Genomic DNA, 18,110 nt, shown 5'->3' with positions numbered 1-18,110 from the left:
CTTTGACGCTGGTGTTTGTTGTCCATCAATCTGAGATATTGTCCAGATTTAATGAAGACCCACACATGTGGAAGGCCTGTGGAATTTTAATCATAATACCAAACTGTCTCTCCTCATTTTTGCTTTCTATGTGCAAATTCAATTTCACACCAAGGCCAAACTTTTAAGAAAGACTTGGCTATTTTGCTGGATGAATCAAACACAATAGTGGTTAAGGTGAGGCACTAATAAGATTGATTTTCTCACCTCAGTAGAATAAAGTAATATCAGACCAGCAGCACCAGAACAGACTGTCCCTCAGAGCTTTCCCCATACAACAGCACCACTGTATTACCTGCAGGAAGACCACAGCAAGACGAGAGTTGCGTGACTATCTGCCAAACAACACCGCAAGCTCAGTCCGTAGGGAGGTGGGTTGGGGACCGGAGGATCGCTGGTTCAAGTCCCCATACAGACCAAAGTACGGAGTGTGGACTGGTAGCTGGAGAGGTGCCAGTTCACCTCCTGGGCACTGCAAGGCACCAAACCCCCCCCAAACTGCTCAGGGCACCTGTCAAGCAGTCGCAGCCCACTCACTAGGACAGCTCTCCCCAATTTTGTGCATGTAAAAAGGACCAGAGCATGTGTGTGTATTTCAGGCCTGTGTGTAGTGTGTAATAACAACAGAGTAAATTATAATTTCCCCACTGGGGATTAATAAAAATAAAAAATAGTATGAAGTATAAGTATCCTTTCTGCAAATTCTTATAGCCTTTGTCAGACATACAGTATGCTGCCTGTGTGTAAATTGTCCAAGAAAAACAATGATAAAGAAACAATACTGCAGTCCAGGCGCGTAGTCAGTAATGGGCTAGGGCTGCACTGGCCCGCCCAGCCAAGTTTGATCAAAATACCTTATATTTGAATATTTTTCATAACACATGTAAAAAAAGAAATCGTAACAGAACTAGTTGTGTGTTTAATGGGTCTTCTCTTCTGATTAAAACGAAACTGTTTAAACCACAGAATAAGGATCAAACAATTAGGAAGCCTTGGAACGTAGGTGGTTGCTATGGTAACAACAGGCGGACTCTCCGGGCTGTCTTCAGCAGCTAACGTTAGCTAGCTTTTTAGACAATGTACCATGGATGAGTTAAGCAATGTACTGTTAAAGGTTACCGCAACAACAATAGCTTCTCTTTAACGTGGTATGGACAGTTTTCTTGGATGGAATACAGTGTAAATAAGGACGAGCTTTTCTGCAGCATGTGCAGACGATTCCCCAGTGGAGCTGACAGCCCATCAGCGAGAGAGGAGTGTGTTTGAGTGCTGGTCCTTAAGTAAAACTTGTTTCATGCTTCTTGCGTTGTTATTTAAGTAACCTAGTAACCTTCCTGTTAAGTAAGAAATGGTGAACACTGATGATGCCTTCTAGCTGAAACGCGTTTGTGTTTTGCCCACATTAAATAAGAAGATAACTTATCTGTGAGTGACTTAGATTTTAGTTTTCTCTGATCCGGTCACTGCCGTGAACGCGATACACTGTCTAAGATTTGGTGCTTCGCTGGCCACTTTTCGTTATATCTTTCATAATTCAAACAGTGCTTGGCTGGAAGTTTTCATTCTTTGATTTTCTTTTACTGCTGGTAGCGCATTTGGTGCTCATGATCTGACCATAGTCCTGAAGCAACAATTTTTCTTAGAAAAGTGCATTAATGCCATTTTGAGAGTCCAAAAATCTTCTTTTTTTTTTTTTTTTTTTTTTTTTTTAAAAAAAGGTGGTTATACTTCACTGTTGTTTATTATGATTAGGTGAAGTTTTACTGACAGCACATCTCCAAGTTTCCTCTTTTACATGGTGTCCCAGTTGTCTGGAAAGAAGTTCCAGTGGTAGAAACAGTGACTGGCAGGAAGGGCTGCATGTATAAGGGCAGCAGTAACATTATGTATGGAAATAACTGTAGAGTCTCAAGTTTTCCAAAAACACAAAAACCAACAATGTTAGTACCACAACACTTCCAAGACTTCCCTGCCCTGCTCGTTCCTACGGAGGACATCATTCTTTAAAACAGCTAACAAAACTTATTGTAACTACACTTGTTGGTAGGGCTGTTCTCGATTGAAAAAATTCTTGGTCGATTAACACTCATTCAATTGTATCGACTAATCGATTAGTTGATTTAATCGACAGATCTGTAAATCTGAGTTTCTCCGCAAAGAGTCATGCAAAAGCACCACGTTAATTATTGTGTTTACCAGAGATGTGCTCATACGTTTCTTGGAAATAAGTCATTCAGCATGGAAAAAAGAAATCTAAGTTGACTAAGACCAAAACGACCGATTAGTCGACTAAGAGGGAGCAGCCCTACTTGTTGGGGATTATTTTCTGCCGTGAATTAGTACATATTTAGCACTCCAGAGAGTATTTGATTGTTGACTCAAAATAAACTACTTCTGGCTACACTGGCAGTAATTCAAGTAGGTTTTATTATGAAGCCCCAAATCACAAATTCTTTATCTCAGAGATATTTCCAATCTGTACAACACATAACACTCTCAATACTTGGTAGGTCACTGTCAATACTGGTCTTTTTTTTTACATAAAAGCAAATCGGCCTGATCCTTTAAAGTTCAACTTTTGGGTATCATTTGAATCTCCACGTACAATTAATCTGCATTACAATTAACTATTATTACATTAACAGAAATAATTGGAAAAATTTGTTTAGTATTTGATATTGTCAGCTTTCTTAAATCATGGAACTTCATTTTTGCAGGTATTTTTGATGAATTCATGATTACGTTTGAACTTAGTAAAAGCATAGAGGAAGGTGTTCTTACTGCACACACTTCATTTACCTGGATTTGCTGATCTTGCTTTGATCATTAGAAATAAGACTTTTATTCTGTATGTTGTAAGGTACATCTCTAATAATAACTAGCTTTATATTTTACTTCCTTAATGTGCAAATTTGAAGAGAACATATATCACACATATCATCTTCTCAACAAAGTAAATATCCTGCAGTTGAGTGATGACTCATACCTAGCATACTGTGTGTCTCTCATCTCTGTTTGTCACTACTCAGCCAGACTCTTCATGTAGCCGGAGGGAAATGGAGGTGAAGGACAAGAGCACCAGACAGGAGAGGAAGAGCTTAGAATCACTCTCTTCACAAATTTGAGAGCAACACTTTCTTACATACACTCTCAAGCTTTTGCAGATTAAGGCGTTAACACACACCTGCAGCATCGTGGTCAGGGGCCAACTCTGTACTCTGCTGATCACACTTTGACAGGAAATTAAAGCACCGATATGTAAAATTCTGAAATTGACTGCAGTCATTAAATATTCACCAGCACACTGCACATTTGCACCAGCGAAAGACAAAGTGCATTACAGCAGACTACTGGAATATGAAGACCCTTTTTTTACCCCTCAACACTAGCTTTTGACAACAGAGCTATAAAACAAGAGAAATTCACCCTGAAATGTGACAGGAAAGAAAAAACGCCTTAATGCATTTCTTATTCCACATTGGACACGGCCATCCTGTTCAGTCTGTTGCTAAATCAGTGACACCATTTTACAATTCCACAGTCTACATTTCCACCGTGAAATGAGCACTCAGGTTGATTAGCTATATGAAGGTACTGTAATTAAGATCTAATGAGAAACAGAAGTCTAGCATTCCTCTCAGTCTTCACTAACAAGCCAGAAAGGTAAATTAAGATCCCTGATACATAGAACTGACAGACAACTCCCATGGAAACACGTATATGTCTTGACTCTCAAAAAGAGGCTAATGAATGAGAAGAGAAGCCAATCAGTCAGAGACACAAAGAGCAATACCTGCATTGACATATGTAGACCCTAGTCTACATGGCTTTTCTCATACAAAAGCTAACATTAGACCTACCTTGTGCCATCAGCCTTCCAGCTGACTTTGTATGGATTCTGTTCCAGGAAACGAAGGTTTTGCCTGTCCATGGACACAGGCTGAGCACCAGGAAACCCAGACCTGCAACAACAATGAACACACACATCTTACATTTGTGTTTCTAACTGACATTCATTCATTTGATCATCGACTCTCACCACTCTGACCTCTGGTTAGAGCTGGGCAATATATCAATATTATATCGATACTGTGATATGAGACTAGATATCGTCTTAGATTTTGGATATAGTTATATGGCATAAGTGTTGTCTTTTCCTGGTTTTAAAGGCTGCATTACAGTAAAGTGATGTCATTTTCTGAACTTACCAGACTTTTAAGTGTTCTATTGTTTGCCTTTATCCACTTAGTCATCATAGCCACATTACTGATGATTATTTATCTAAAATCTCATTGTGTAAATATTTTGTGAAATCACCAATAGTCGACACTACAATATCGTTGCAGTATCAATATCGAGGTATTTGGTCAAAAATATCGTGATATTTGATCGCCCAGCCCTACCTCTGGTATTAATCTATTTCACGCCTACATTACATTACATTACATGTCATTTAGCTGACGCTTTTATCCAAAGCGACTTCCAATTACTATATACGTCAGAGGTAACATGCCTCTGGAGCAACTAGGGGTTAAGTGTCTTGCTCAGGGACACATTGGTTGATGTATCGCAGTGGGAATTGAACCCGGGTCTCCCACATCAAAGGCATGTGACATATCCACTGCGCCATCACCACCCGCCTAGTCTCGCTTTGCCAGACCTTCCTCTACAGCGCTGCGGAGGAGGGTCTGGCTAGTCCCCACAGCATTCTGGAATGGGAGAGAAACATACTCTTGTTTACTGCCATTTCTTTAAACCAATCACAATCGTCATGGGCGGCGCTAAGTGCTGCATGGAGCCCCGTTGCCGCTGCAAAATAGCCTCGGCAAGGAACTTGTTTTGGTAGAATGTGTGCGTTCAAAAGTAGTTTCAGTTGTGCAACAGAAAAGTCAGATTGGACAGATGGTCTAGCTAGCTGTCTGGATTTACTCTGCAGAGATCTGAGGAGCAGTTAACCATAGTCCTCAGAAATCCACAACACAAATTACAACACAAAGAAAGCATTAGGTAACGGAAATCCACCCGAAAAGAACAACATGAAGCGGAAATCCCGCAGCAAAGGGGCAATCCCCGAAGTGGAAGGTCGTGGATGTACTTCAGTTAAGTCTAAACCTGAAGTATAACCTACGATCAATAGCCAGAGCCTCCTACAGTCAAACTTTAGTCTTAGGTGTGTCAAAATTCTAGACGTTTTTTATTAAGTGCCATGCATAAATGCTCCCAAGTGTTAAGACTTGGTCTTAGCGCCTCAATTACTAAAAATGAGCTCCAGAGATCTCCCAAGTCAGTTAGGAGTGACCAGCAGAGGCAGCAGCTACACACTCTCCATATTTTGGAAATGTAGTTGAAAGAAGAAAAAAAAAAGATACAAGGCCTGTATCTTGTATTTTGATAGGACAGCTGAAGACATGAAAGGCAAGCAGTTTAAGAGTGTTAAGAAATCATTCCGTTTTTGATACTGTACTTAAATTGGCAATTGACAAACTCCATTTCTCTAGAGACTGAAGCTGTAGCATGTCAATTGACATGTTTTAATTATGTAAAAACATGTTCAAGAGTTCAGATAGAACCTGTATCAGGACCATATTTAGTTCAATGTGTTATATGTCACTATTTTTGGTAGCCTACTGTACCAGTATGGCCAGTATGTACTTTATTTTCTTCATTCATTGAAGCCTCTATGTTTACAGGCTTGTGGTGATACACAATGTGCATATGTTTGGTACTGCCGTTTTGTTTTGTCATGGTTCATGTGTGCAATAAACATTACACTTCGTGAGAAAAAAATCGTGGCAGAGAATCATGATATCAATTCTAAGCTAAAGTCGTGATTCATATTATTCACCGAATAGTGCAGGCCTAGCCTGTCCCATACTCATACAAAGCATAAAGAAGTCTGAGAAATTATGGATTCAGCATAAATACAATCAAATGTTCACATTAACGTGTAACAATTATAATATGTAGGGCTGTACCGAATACCAGTTTTGATCTTCGAAGCTTCGGTGCTTTTCAACAGCGAATATTCGAAGCTTCGGTGGCGGCCGCAGCGGCGGGGGAAACCAACATTTCCAAACCGCACCTGAAGGCAGCTTTTTTTCACGGTAAAAGAGACAAGCGAGATGAAGCAACTGCTTTGTTGTTGCAGGACACAGTCCCCTGTTACTACCGTAGGCTACGTTTTTACGGTTAGTCATTAACTGCCGTAGCCTATTCGCAAGTCACGTTATTTTCCATGAAAATTAACTGCACATTTTTATCACGTGTAAATGGCGGATAAAAGCAGCTCGTTCTACTTACAGAACTCAGGTGATTTCTCAAGCTTGATGTGCTGTTGTGGTAGGCCAGTTTCAAATTGCATATTTGACACTGACTTTGTCTTGTCCTCACTTACTTTAAAGTTCTCCCACACAGATGAAGTCTTCGGCATTTTTGTCTTCTTTTCGCTGAATTGTGACGGTAATGATGTTCAACTCATGGCTGTTTTGACTGGGGCATGTGACGTGACGTCCCAGTAAAATCTCAAAGTCTGCTATATTTCGCAGTAGATTAATTTAGATTGAGAACGGGTAAAAAGGATAATACATTTTGTTTCTATTATTTTATTTTCCACAATGTCAAAGCAACGCAGCTTAACCCAAAATACAAGCTCAGGCATGCACTTCTGTCCATGCAAACTGCGCTGTTCTGCGCTCTAGCCAGAGAATACTCCCGTTGCAGGAACACTTTAGTAGTCCAAGAAGTAGCAAATATATTTATTAAGTATAACAAGGTTGGGTTGTCCATCCTATTAAAATGGCTAGACTATATAAGAAAATTGTAAAAGAGAGTATTATATTTCGAACATATTCAAGCGCGAATGAGAACCGTTTGGAGGGGGATGCCAGGTTGTGCAAAAAAATAAATAATCGAATTGTCAAATTTTCAAATCGAATACCAACCCACCGAACGAATATTCGAATATTTGGGTCCAGCCCTAATAATATGTGCAACACACTTTGTATTATCTTAACTGTGAAATACAAATTTCATCATAACATTTTATAGGACCTCTACATATGATTTTCATTTGGTTACTTCTTTAAGTCCTTGAATATATTTATGAATAATATCTCAAAAGGACTTCATTTGATGTCAACATAATTGTAGGAAGAAATATCTTATATATCTTATTCTATGAGCTAATAATAAAACAGCAGGTGGTAATCTTGTAATCTTACAGTTTGTAAGTGCGAAATGTTTTCCGTATTATTTACAATGTTTTACTACGACTGTTTGACTCATAAGTTAAACTTTAGGGCCATGTTATGACCATTTCTTTAAAAAGAATTTTATTCATACAGTCCCAGAAAACATCCTCTACAAAAGTCCATGTGAAATTTAATTTTGTGTGAATACTTACTACAGTACATTAATAACTGCATTTGGATCTCATATTAAAAGATAAAAGCCCTTACAGGTATAACTATAAAAAAAACTAAATAAAAAAAAAAAACTGAAAATAGCAGCGTGGACTGTTCCTTTCATCAGAAAATAAAAATCTATTCCTGACTCTGCCGCCTGTCTGAAAGTATCAAGATAAAAAAAAAAAAGATTATAAGATAAGGGTGATTGTCAACAAATGAGTCACTCACAACACAGTACAGTACACCCACATATATGTGCATACACAGATCCACACAGCTTCCCAGAGGGGTATGAGGAGGGTAAGTGGAGGTTCTTACTTGTCCCACTCGGCCATCCGCTGACACATTCTTTGGATCTCTCCTAGTTTGGGTTGTGTGGTGACTTGTGTGACTCCTTTTACAGTGATGCCTTCAAGGAATACTGCACCCTGGGAGGAAAACAAAAGAAGAAAAACAGAAGGTTGAACTTGGATTGAATGTAAAGAGACACTCACACCCTCCTACACATACAGGAAAAACATTTTAAGTCCCTGTGCTACTTAACAAACAGCTGCTTTCTTTGCTTTATGAATCCCTGTGTGCAAAGACAACAGGTGGAAATATTATAAATCCAGTTTTTCTTTTGACCTCTCCATTTTTAAAACCATTTCCATCCTTTAATTATTTTATGAATCCTCTGTATAAACTTTGTTTGTCTGCTTTATCTCCCAGGAAATTAGACACTACTGATGCCTCTCTCCTCACCTGCTTCACCCTTATACGCCAACATCATCTCTGATCCGCTCTGAGAGAAACATTGACGACATCTGCAGCATTCCTTTTTTACCTCATTTCCTAATCTCACCCATTTCTCGTTTGACATGCCCTTTTCCCCCTTATTCTGCATACGAGTCTTGCTAACTGCTATAATATGAATATATATGCCAATTCGAACAGAAACAGATATGGTATGATAATATAGGTCACCCCAAGTGCCATTAGTGCATATGTTTTTTAGTATGAATGGCTGCAGTGAGAAGAGAAAGTCCCATTATGGTCATATAAATATTAATCTCCACCTTTCGATCTAGAAGGTTTTACTTCTTATTTGAACAAATTGCACAAAACAATCTTAAAATGTAAGGCACATATTCAGAAGCAGTGTACTACATTTGGAAAGCCTTGGTGAACATGGGGCTGGGCGATATGGCAGAAATCATTATCATGATATTAATAAAGAGATTTCCTGACATCTACACATATTATGCAAGTCCAACTGGCATTCACAGCAATGAACTGCGTTCTACTGTACATGTGTAAGGTGTCTGCAAAGGAGGTGTTTGGACCTCTAACAATTAGTCAATTAAACAATTAGCCAAACAAGAAGAAACTAATTGGCATGTGTTTTGATAATTAGTTAATCGTTTCAGTCATTTTTCAAGCAATCCTGCCAAATATTAACTGTTTACAGCTTCTTAAATGTGAGAATTTGTTGCCTTTCTGTGTAGTATGGGATAGTAAATTGAACATTTTGGGGTTTTGGACTGTAAAACAATACATGTCATCTCGGGCTCTGAGAAATTGGCTCTTTTTCACTGTTTTTTTAGGTTTAATATAATCGATAGTCTGGCGTGTATTGTGTAATGCATTTGCCTCGGGTGTACTGTGGAGTGGGTTTAGTGGCAGGCTAGCATAAACCATTGACTTGTGCTAGCCTAGCACCATCGAACTCTGCAATTAGAAGGACTGGATGAAACGTGTTGAAAACAGTCTCCACTAATAAATATCACACTGGCTAACTTGGAAATGGGGTCCTATGTCCAGAATTCTGAACCACCCCTTTTAAACAGATTAGATTACTTTGTTTCACAACAGCCAACTGGCTGCAATCCAGTCTGACTGTGAGGCAGGCCACCCAACCAAGAGACAGTATCTCTTAATGACAGTGAAGTAATGCAGTCTACAAGAGTTAATGCTGCTGCTCTCTGCCCTGGGTTTAGCCCTCTAGACCTGTCTACTGTATCACCACAGATTGGATTAGATTTGTCATGATTCAGGTTTGGTAGTAAGCACTGTGTGATAACAGAGATAAATACATTTTCTCTGCTGGTATTTTGATACAATTGTAATTTGTACATGTTCCGTACCACCAAATTTAAATTACTTTCTAATGTTCAAACTCTGTTGCTTTTGCCTTTCCATTAGCTCTGCACTGACTGCTTGAAATGTCAGTGGTACCACTTGAATTCAAGCTTCTTTAAACTACTCAATTAGTCTGGATGAGAGCATCAGCTCAACGTAAACAAAAGGAAACCTAATTAAATGCAACTGGAGATGATTCAACACTTATAATTTCAGCTTTAGCTTTACATATAGACAGGGCGACACCTTTCATCTAATCAAATAGATACCTTTGACAGCAGGTGAGGAGATGGAAAGCGTCACGTTCTCTACATTTGAACATTAAATGTATTGAATTATATAAAGCTGAACACAGTAGCTTCCCCACTTAAAAGAGAAGCCTCCCAACAGACCCTCCATCCCCCTACATGAGGTCCATGTCGTGCAGAGAGGGACCAACGGATTTCCTACTTAACAGTCCATTTCCTGGAGCTCCCCGGAAGTCTTACCAGTTTTAGCTTCTCCTTCTTTCGTTTGCCAGGCGCTGACCCAGAGGAGCTGGGGCCCGACTCCTGGCCAACCGCGTTACCGTCGTCATCCACATCCCCATCGTCGTCGTCGTCGAAGCACCACTCGGGGAGCTCAGGGGCAGGGGGCGCATCCTCTTCGTCGCCATAGCGACGGAAAAGCTCTTTGAGGTACTCTCCCTTGTAGATCCCCGGGGCCCGGGCCTGGGAGAACGCAGCCACAGCTGCCTCGATGCTGATAAGAAGCAGCAAACACAGACAGGGGGTCTTTTAAAAAGCTGTATTTTTTTTATAGTTAGTATAGTTTTTCTACGATTTTTATGTTCCATCATTATTGTATTTCTCATTTGATCTGTCACAACTAAAAACACTAAGGGGAAAAAATGAATAAGAAACTACTGTGATAATCGATTAATCGTTGAAGTAATTCTTAAAGCAAAAATGTAAAACATTTGGTGATTTTAGGTCTCAAATGTGAGAATTTGCTGCTCGTCCAGGTCTTACATTGTATTACATTAAACTGAATTAGGCCTGCACCTATAGGACAATATAGGTTATTTTCTTGATCTTGTTTAGTTGAAAAGTGAAAACTCCCCATCAAAATGTCCTGCAGCCCAATGTAAAGCCATTTAATGTCTTGTTTTGTCCAAAAGAAAAGCAGCAAATCCCCACATAGGAAAAGCTCATGTTTAGGGCATGTGTTTTTCAAAAACTAGTCATATCCATAAAAAAAAATAAATAAATAAATAAAAAAAAAAGTACCATTGTTGATCATTTGATAGTAATATTTTGCAACACATGATACTGGTTGAGGGCTGTAAATGCTCCCAGAGTATTCATTACACAGGAAGTAGTGGGTGGCGGGAGGGTTTTATCCAGCCTACGTGTACATGAACGCTCCCAGGGATTCTGCCTTCTCAGACTGCTGCTCCTCCTCTGACTAAACACACATCCTCACCCTCCCTTCTGCTCAACTGGTGTAAATTATTTAACATCTCTGTTGAGGGGCGACGAACTCTGTCACTGCTAACCAGCCAGCTTCTTTGTCAAGCCTGTGCTGATTTGAACTGACAGTGCAACTTCTCGTGCCGTCACAAATACAGAAACTATCAGGAGAAGACAGGATTATCAGCTCAAAAAGACTGACAGGGGTGGGAGATTTCAAAGCCAGAGTAATGATGTAAGCCACTAGGGGGGCTCCGTGTTGTATGGTTTGTGTTGGCATGCAAGTCATCTGCGAAGATTGTGAAGCTGCACTCCTAGCAGTGTGAGTGATTGAAGGGGGTCAGCCCTTACCTCCAGTCCATCTTCTCCACCAGGTATGCACACATCAGAAAGCCTGTCCGGTTGAAGCCATGCGTGCAGTGAACACCTTCAGGGGGAACAAAAAAAAAAAGAGGCAGCACAGAGGTTAAAACTGAGAATCCCACTTTAGATCTATATTTATGTTAAATCGTAAGCATTAAGCAAACACTCTCAGAAGCGTAATGGTAAAATATGCTGCGTGTCTTAACACTACATCATCTATCTATGTTCAATGACTTGACGCAATCAAGCATCAGTATTTCAATAGCCCTGTGGTTAAATTTCATCCAACGTGTTCCCCTCTCACATCAATAACATCAGTCTCTTAATATGTACTGAGTCCATGTTTTGAGAAAAACCCCTAAAAAGGTTATAGTTATATTTTTTCACCACTTCAAGAAAATGTTCATCTTTTTGTAACAAAGTGACGTTCTCACAAAGAAACAGGTGCACAGCAGGGTTTCAAACTACACCAAATAAACATGTGGACATGTGAACCACAGAGACAACAATGCCTAATCACCAGCTGGCTAAAGACAGGACATTGCTCAGATGACATTCACACATTCTGCTCTGATATTTGAGCAATTTGATTTACAAACCAGGCAGCAGTTAGTAGGTAAGAAGAGGGATATCATTTGCTAGAGGGCGTTATAAGAGAGCACCCTGCTGTCTGTACTGTGAAAGTACAACTTTTAAATCAAATGTCCATGATAAGAATCTCACTGGCTGGCTGTGCACAATGTCCAAGCAGAATAGTATTCCAAACTAACATTCTGAATGCAATTAGCTAATATTGGTCATTAAATCAGATTTTACTGCGTTATACGGTTCACCTTGTATATATGTCTCTCAGCTGTTAAAAACTATTTACACATACATGAAGACTGTTAACATTAAGCAAACAGCATTGTCTAATTTATGTCCCAACTCATAATAGCATACTGACAAATAAAGTGAGTGATGTTAAATGCACCCCTAACTACAGTATTCCCATGAAGTTAAAAATACAACTCAATTGAAACAACAGTGCAAAAACCTTCCCACATACAAACATCTAAACAATTTTGCCTTTTAAACCAAATGCATTATTCAGGATTTAGGTTTGGTGTCTATTGATGTCCTTTCACCTGAAGATCACTTACACAGCTTTCACTGGGAGAGGAGCGTTGTTTCTCATGTGAAACTCCCACACTTATAAAACCAACAACATAGTGACTTGCAAGACACTGCTTTATGTTGTGATTCATAAGGAATTTGGGTTAGAGAGCCATGCAAATTCACTCCCTATTTTTAACAATGATGCGTGAGCATACCTTGGGAGGGACATTTAACATATAGTTGGTACATGGAACGATTCTGTGACCATCAGCAAAAGATTGGTTGTACTGTGAAGCTGTCTGATGTCTGAAGAGCGTTACTATATGAATATAAAACACACATACTGGTTAAAAAAATAAATAAATAAATAAAAGTGTGTTAATATATACAAGCAACCTCTCATCCATTTTCCACAGTCCAATTTTAGAATAAGGCTGCTCTCTGCTGGACACATAAGGTGATGCAGCTAACAGGAAAGTTTAGTCCCACACTCTATGGACAAATATTACAATAAACATGTAGCTACAAAACATAAATACAAGATCAATTTAGTAGCTTTTTCCAGTGCAAAATGTGCAAAAATTTGTTTTCATGCTCAAAATAAATGTAGTATATAGACTACATACAGCTTATTAGCATAAAAATTAGCATATTAGAGTAATAATATTATATCATGTATCACAGAAGCAAAGCAAGAACACCATTAGTTCATGTGTGAGTACATGTGGAACACATATGGAATTAACAAATACTAGCTGCGGGATGCAGTTAGATTTTACAACCCATAAGGTTATTTATGTTATCACAGGAATAATAATAATAATAATAATAATAATAATAATAATAATAATAATAATAATAATAATAACCGAGGGCTGTCAGCATTAACGCGTTTAATCGCGATGCGATTAAGGGCCGAGCATAATGCGTAAATTTATTTTAAACGCATGCTGCCATTTATTAATTTATTTTCACTTTACTCGGCTTCACGTCGTGCCTAACAGGCTACTATTTTGACCCTTTGCCGCACTTTGCCATACTTCCTCGTAACACATCCTGCTGCTGCAGGAATAGCATCGCGGATTTCGGTGCCACTGACATGTGGCACCGAATCGGAAAAACACACACGGTGCGTTCAATGGAACTGGTAAACTACAGCCTCGTGGTGCATTCAAAGTTATTGTTAAATGCCCTTTCCCCATCTGGTGGTTGTTTTTGTCGTCTTAGCAATAAACAAGCCGTTCTTTTATGTCGCCAACTGTTGTTTAGTACCCTTCTTTTTTTTTTTACTTTCTTAAAAAATATCGGTTCAGGAACCGGTACCGTTTTAAAAGTACCGGTACACCAGTATCCAAACCAAACAATACCCAATCCTAATATTGACTCTAGATTCAAATGTGTAACTAGATTCACACATTTTTATTTTGTTTACAGTAAATAAATAAATAATAAACTAATACAAATCTTAAAATCAAGTTCATAAAGTAACTTTCTATGCATTCATTAGATTCCCAATCAAGATACACTGGTAAGAATTGCATTCCATTGTTAATATGTACTTAAAAACAGTTTTGAAATGCAAAATAAAAGAATTTTAATCATGTGATAAAACATGCGATTAATCACGATCAACTATAGAACTGCAGCGATTAATGGATTATTTTTTTTATCTTTTGACAGCTCTATCATAAAGCCATACATCGCTGGAAAATCTTAAAGCCTGTTTTAGTGAATCTCAGCTACTTCATTTTACAAATAACGTTATTTAATTACAAAAGTAAATATTAAAGTAAATAATACAATAGAATAGTGTGAGGCCAACGTTTATAATACTATCATGGTTGTTATTACCGGTGTGTGTTCGGTGTTAGTTTTCAGTTACAAAGCATTTAAAGACAGGCTGAACAACCATTTAAAAAGAAATATAGTCACTGTCTTGAATTTGAATGTCTAAGGAGTAAAAACTGTGGGGTGGTAAAATCTAAATGAGTTATTTTCAGGGCAAAGCTGTTCCAACCATCTGAGTAAATTATACACAGTGCAAACTCAATTACTACAACACCAGCTGTTTTTACACTCCCTGAAATTCTACTTACATGTATCTTCATATACGTCTGTAAGCAGACGGGATACACATCTCACTTCATGGATTTTAGTCACATTGATGTAAGACACACAAAGAGCCTTTCCTTGTTCCGAATGTTTAACTTTTGACATTCTTTTGAAATGAAACTACGTACAACACTAATGTAATCCTTCAATCAAACTTTCAATGAACAATGCTGATGTTCACTATTTGAGTCAGTGAGGATATCAAATCTATTTTTTACTACTAAATGAATGAACTACTAATGAATATTAATAAATATGTACTAAATTGAACTGAACTGGCTGTTAATTAAAGATTAAAAGAGATCATACATGTTTTGAAGAAATAACAGTTCTGCTTTCAATTCTGAATCTTGCTCACACACCTTGGGAGAAAATAATCTTAAACAATCTTATCCAGTGTAAGTTTTCAAAGCAGGCAGAACTGATCATTTCATCATTTTTAAATATATATATAAAAGAAACTGACAATTATATAAGCAACGGTAAAACACACAAAACTGCAATCAGACCTAGTGCTAAGTCAAAGTAGTGCAGTGACAGGTATGGTTTCCACTCATGTACTTCAGATTCAACAACATAACAGCCAAAGTAGTGTACATATAGTAACAACAGTTTAATCCTACCATTTCAAATATCAGGAAATTACCGATTATTTAAAAAGGGAAACTTTGTTGATTTTAATCCAGCTCTGTGTCATTTTTGTGTGGGCAGTGCGTTTAGATGAATGGTGTGTGCCTTGCCTCCGTGGCACCAGTACACAGAGAAGCTGTGGTCTAGTGAAAATCATGTTTTGCGTCATCCAGCGGAACCCAAGCAGAACACTACTGCCACGAGCTCTGTGCACTGGCGCCACGGAGGGAAGGCACACAGCAGTCATTTAAACACAGTGCCCACACTGCCATGACACAGACATATTTTTAAGCCTTCAATATCAAAACATGTTCACAGTCAGATAAACATCTCTGACTATAGAAGAAAACGCAAATCATCTCAAAGAAGCATGTAAAGAGTTATGATTTGCTCTATTAACATATGGATTTCTTACCTATTAATTCTGTGGGATTCTTCTCGACGAAATCTTCACAGAGCCTAATGAACAATGAAGTTGTCTCTTTTGAAGGGCATTCTCCATGGCTAAAAAAACAGAATGACACTCGCTTTAGCACACTACCACTGAATAAACTACAACTGACAATTAGTTGAATTAATGAAAGTGAAGTTACACGTACCCTTTACACTGAAGCTTCAAATATTTTATGCCTTCTTTTTCAATGTCGTTGCGGTCGTAAAAACGCGTAGTGTTCGTCAAATCCACAAGCAAACCCATTTTCACCTGAAGAAAGACAACAACAAAAAAGACAAGGTGAAACGTGGGTTTTTCAACTTCAAAATGTCACTCCAAAATTCAGTCTTTACAGAGTTACTTACCTTTAGACTTTTTAAATAGTTAGACAGCATGCTCGGGTGAAACCTGTTCTCCTCTGCAACTTGGTCATCATATCTGGGTCCCAACATCGTTTTCATTGGCAGGAATTTACCTATGAGGGAAAATACAAGTAAAGAACCAGTGGTCCTCAGTATAACACCCCCTAGCAAACCGATGCATTGATTAGTTGGCTTAATAGCCAAAGCTTAACTTTTGTTTAAAACGAGGATGTTATCCTAATTCTGCAAAGCCCAGTCTAATACACTATAATATTGTGTCAGCAGTTGCCATAATTACCACACTTTATGATATCAAATCTAAAAGTCAGCAGTTTAATTGCAAATCAGGACAAATTATGTGTTGTGGTCTATTAAATTAAGCATGAAATAGCACACAAATAGTATTAGTTGGCATATCTAAAGTGGTTAATAATAACCAATAAAACTCTGGACCCATCCATGTGTACTACAGCTAATTTCTTAAAGTAATATGTCTGGATTAAGTGTCACCGCCACCAGCTGTGCCTTGAAATGTAAATTCTGTCTACACTACTGCACTGATATAAAGCAAACGTGGGATGGATATACAGTAGGTCTGGCAATGTGGGAACCAAGTAAACATGCTGTTACACATGGCTTTAATGGATAACGAACTCTACGGAGAATTATGCAGCACAACGATGCTACAGCCACGGTTTGTTTTGACACGTGATGCTTCGACAGCGAAGCTAGCCAATTTAGCAGCACTTTTCCGATGCACTTTTTCAATCGAAAATAAATTAACGAACCACAGCCAACAAATGCAGCTTTTGTTCTGAATTAAATTAGAGCTATTAAGCAAAAAGCACGTGTGTCTGCAAAGAATGAGAGGACATGGACAGCCGATTAGCCACTAGGTGCCAATTAGCTAAACAAAGCGCGCCCGAATTTAGTGTCTTACCAAACTCCATTCAAAAATATGGCTACCTAAGTTGGTTTTGCTACAACTGGCAAATGTACCTACAGTTTAAACAACGTCTGAGCTTCTGTTGTTTATTAATGTTATCCAGTGAGGTCGGCATCCCTGTTCACACCAACCATCCCTTAAATAAATGAAATAACATTCATTTGGACAGCACTGCTCGCCAACGTCACTATGTTGTGATGCTAGCCTTGCAATTTATGTTTGACTGAAATTGGACAGCAATAGCTAGCTAAGTCATGCTTGTTATATCAGGACGTTTGGGAAATTCAAAAGTGGATCATAACGTATAAAAGAAGACACCCAGTCATGTTTAACCCGCATGTTGTGCGACGAAATTACACTAAGCGGCTGGTAGCAATAGCACTACGTACATTAAGCTGGTTAATCTCACGGTATATTATCTTTTCGTACCTGCCACAGGTTGTCCTCTTCTGGGACAATTCCGCCATCGAGGAGGGGGTCCGGTGTGTGACATGTTCAGGAGAAGTTTCTGTGCAGCCAATCTTGATAATAACTCAAACCTCGTATTACTAGCTAGCCTGTAGCTCGATGCTCCCTCTCTCAGAAGGCGGTGATCCCCGGTTGTCGTTCACCCAAGCACCGCGGACTCAGGGCCCTTTAGCTACTAATTCAGGAGAATCATCCAACAAGTTTAAGCCCGGTCAACCTTATGACGGGCCGGCAGGTAAGTACACGAAACATAGGTTATTACGACTCACGGCTGATTAGCATCCCAAAATGATGTTATCCTTTTTTATCTGTTTTCCTGAAATCCAAATAGTTAGCAATTAGCTAGCATAACGTCACTCCAGTCACCAAACGAGGGTCTGGTTAATGTCTGTAGTTCAGACGACATCCTGCGCAATACTGCCTCCTGCTGGTATATACGAATCGCAAAATACTTAATTCCTCCGAAGTCTTTCTTTTGAAAAATGTGGACGAGTTGTGCGGCAAGTCAGTACATTTATCAATCAACATATTGACTCAAAATGGCCAATTCATTATAAACATGTACTGTTGTTTTACCATTTACTATTCTTAAAACAAATGAGAATTACTTATCTGATCTTATTGTTAGCAAAAACACACCCAAACATTGATAATTAAATTGATTACAAGCAGTAGCCTACA

At 38.7% G+C, this 18,110-nt stretch overlaps 1 protein-coding gene across 1 annotated transcript in view; it reads right to left on the bottom strand.

The window, feature by feature from the left end:
• The window catches only part of rngtt (RNA guanylyltransferase and 5'-phosphatase), a 96,725-nt gene extending 78,878 nt beyond the window's left edge, over positions 1-17,847 (bottom strand). Inside the window, exons 1-8 of the mRNA XM_039781349.1 lie at positions 17,391-17,847; positions 16,019-16,128; positions 15,820-15,923; positions 15,636-15,724; positions 11,369-11,444; positions 10,055-10,307; positions 7,764-7,873; positions 3,900-4,001 (exon numbers count right to left, since the gene is read on the bottom strand). Coding sequence (XP_039637283.1) covers positions 3,900-4,001; positions 7,764-7,873; positions 10,055-10,307; positions 11,369-11,444; positions 15,636-15,724; positions 15,820-15,923; positions 16,019-16,128; positions 17,391-17,454 — 908 coding nt within the window. The 5' untranslated portion in view covers positions 17,455-17,847. The remainder of the gene's footprint in view (positions 1-3,899; positions 4,002-7,763; positions 7,874-10,054; positions 10,308-11,368; positions 11,445-15,635; positions 15,725-15,819; positions 15,924-16,018; positions 16,129-17,390) is intronic.
• Between the last annotated feature and the right edge of the window lie 263 nt (positions 17,848-18,110).

The sequence above is a fragment of the Perca fluviatilis genome, chromosome 18 (assembly GCF_010015445.1).
Source record: "Perca fluviatilis chromosome 18, GENO_Pfluv_1.0, whole genome shotgun sequence".
Classification (NCBI taxonomy): domain Eukaryota; kingdom Metazoa; phylum Chordata; class Actinopteri; order Perciformes; family Percidae; genus Perca; species Perca fluviatilis.
This window is presented reverse-complemented; position numbering and strand designations above follow the sequence as displayed.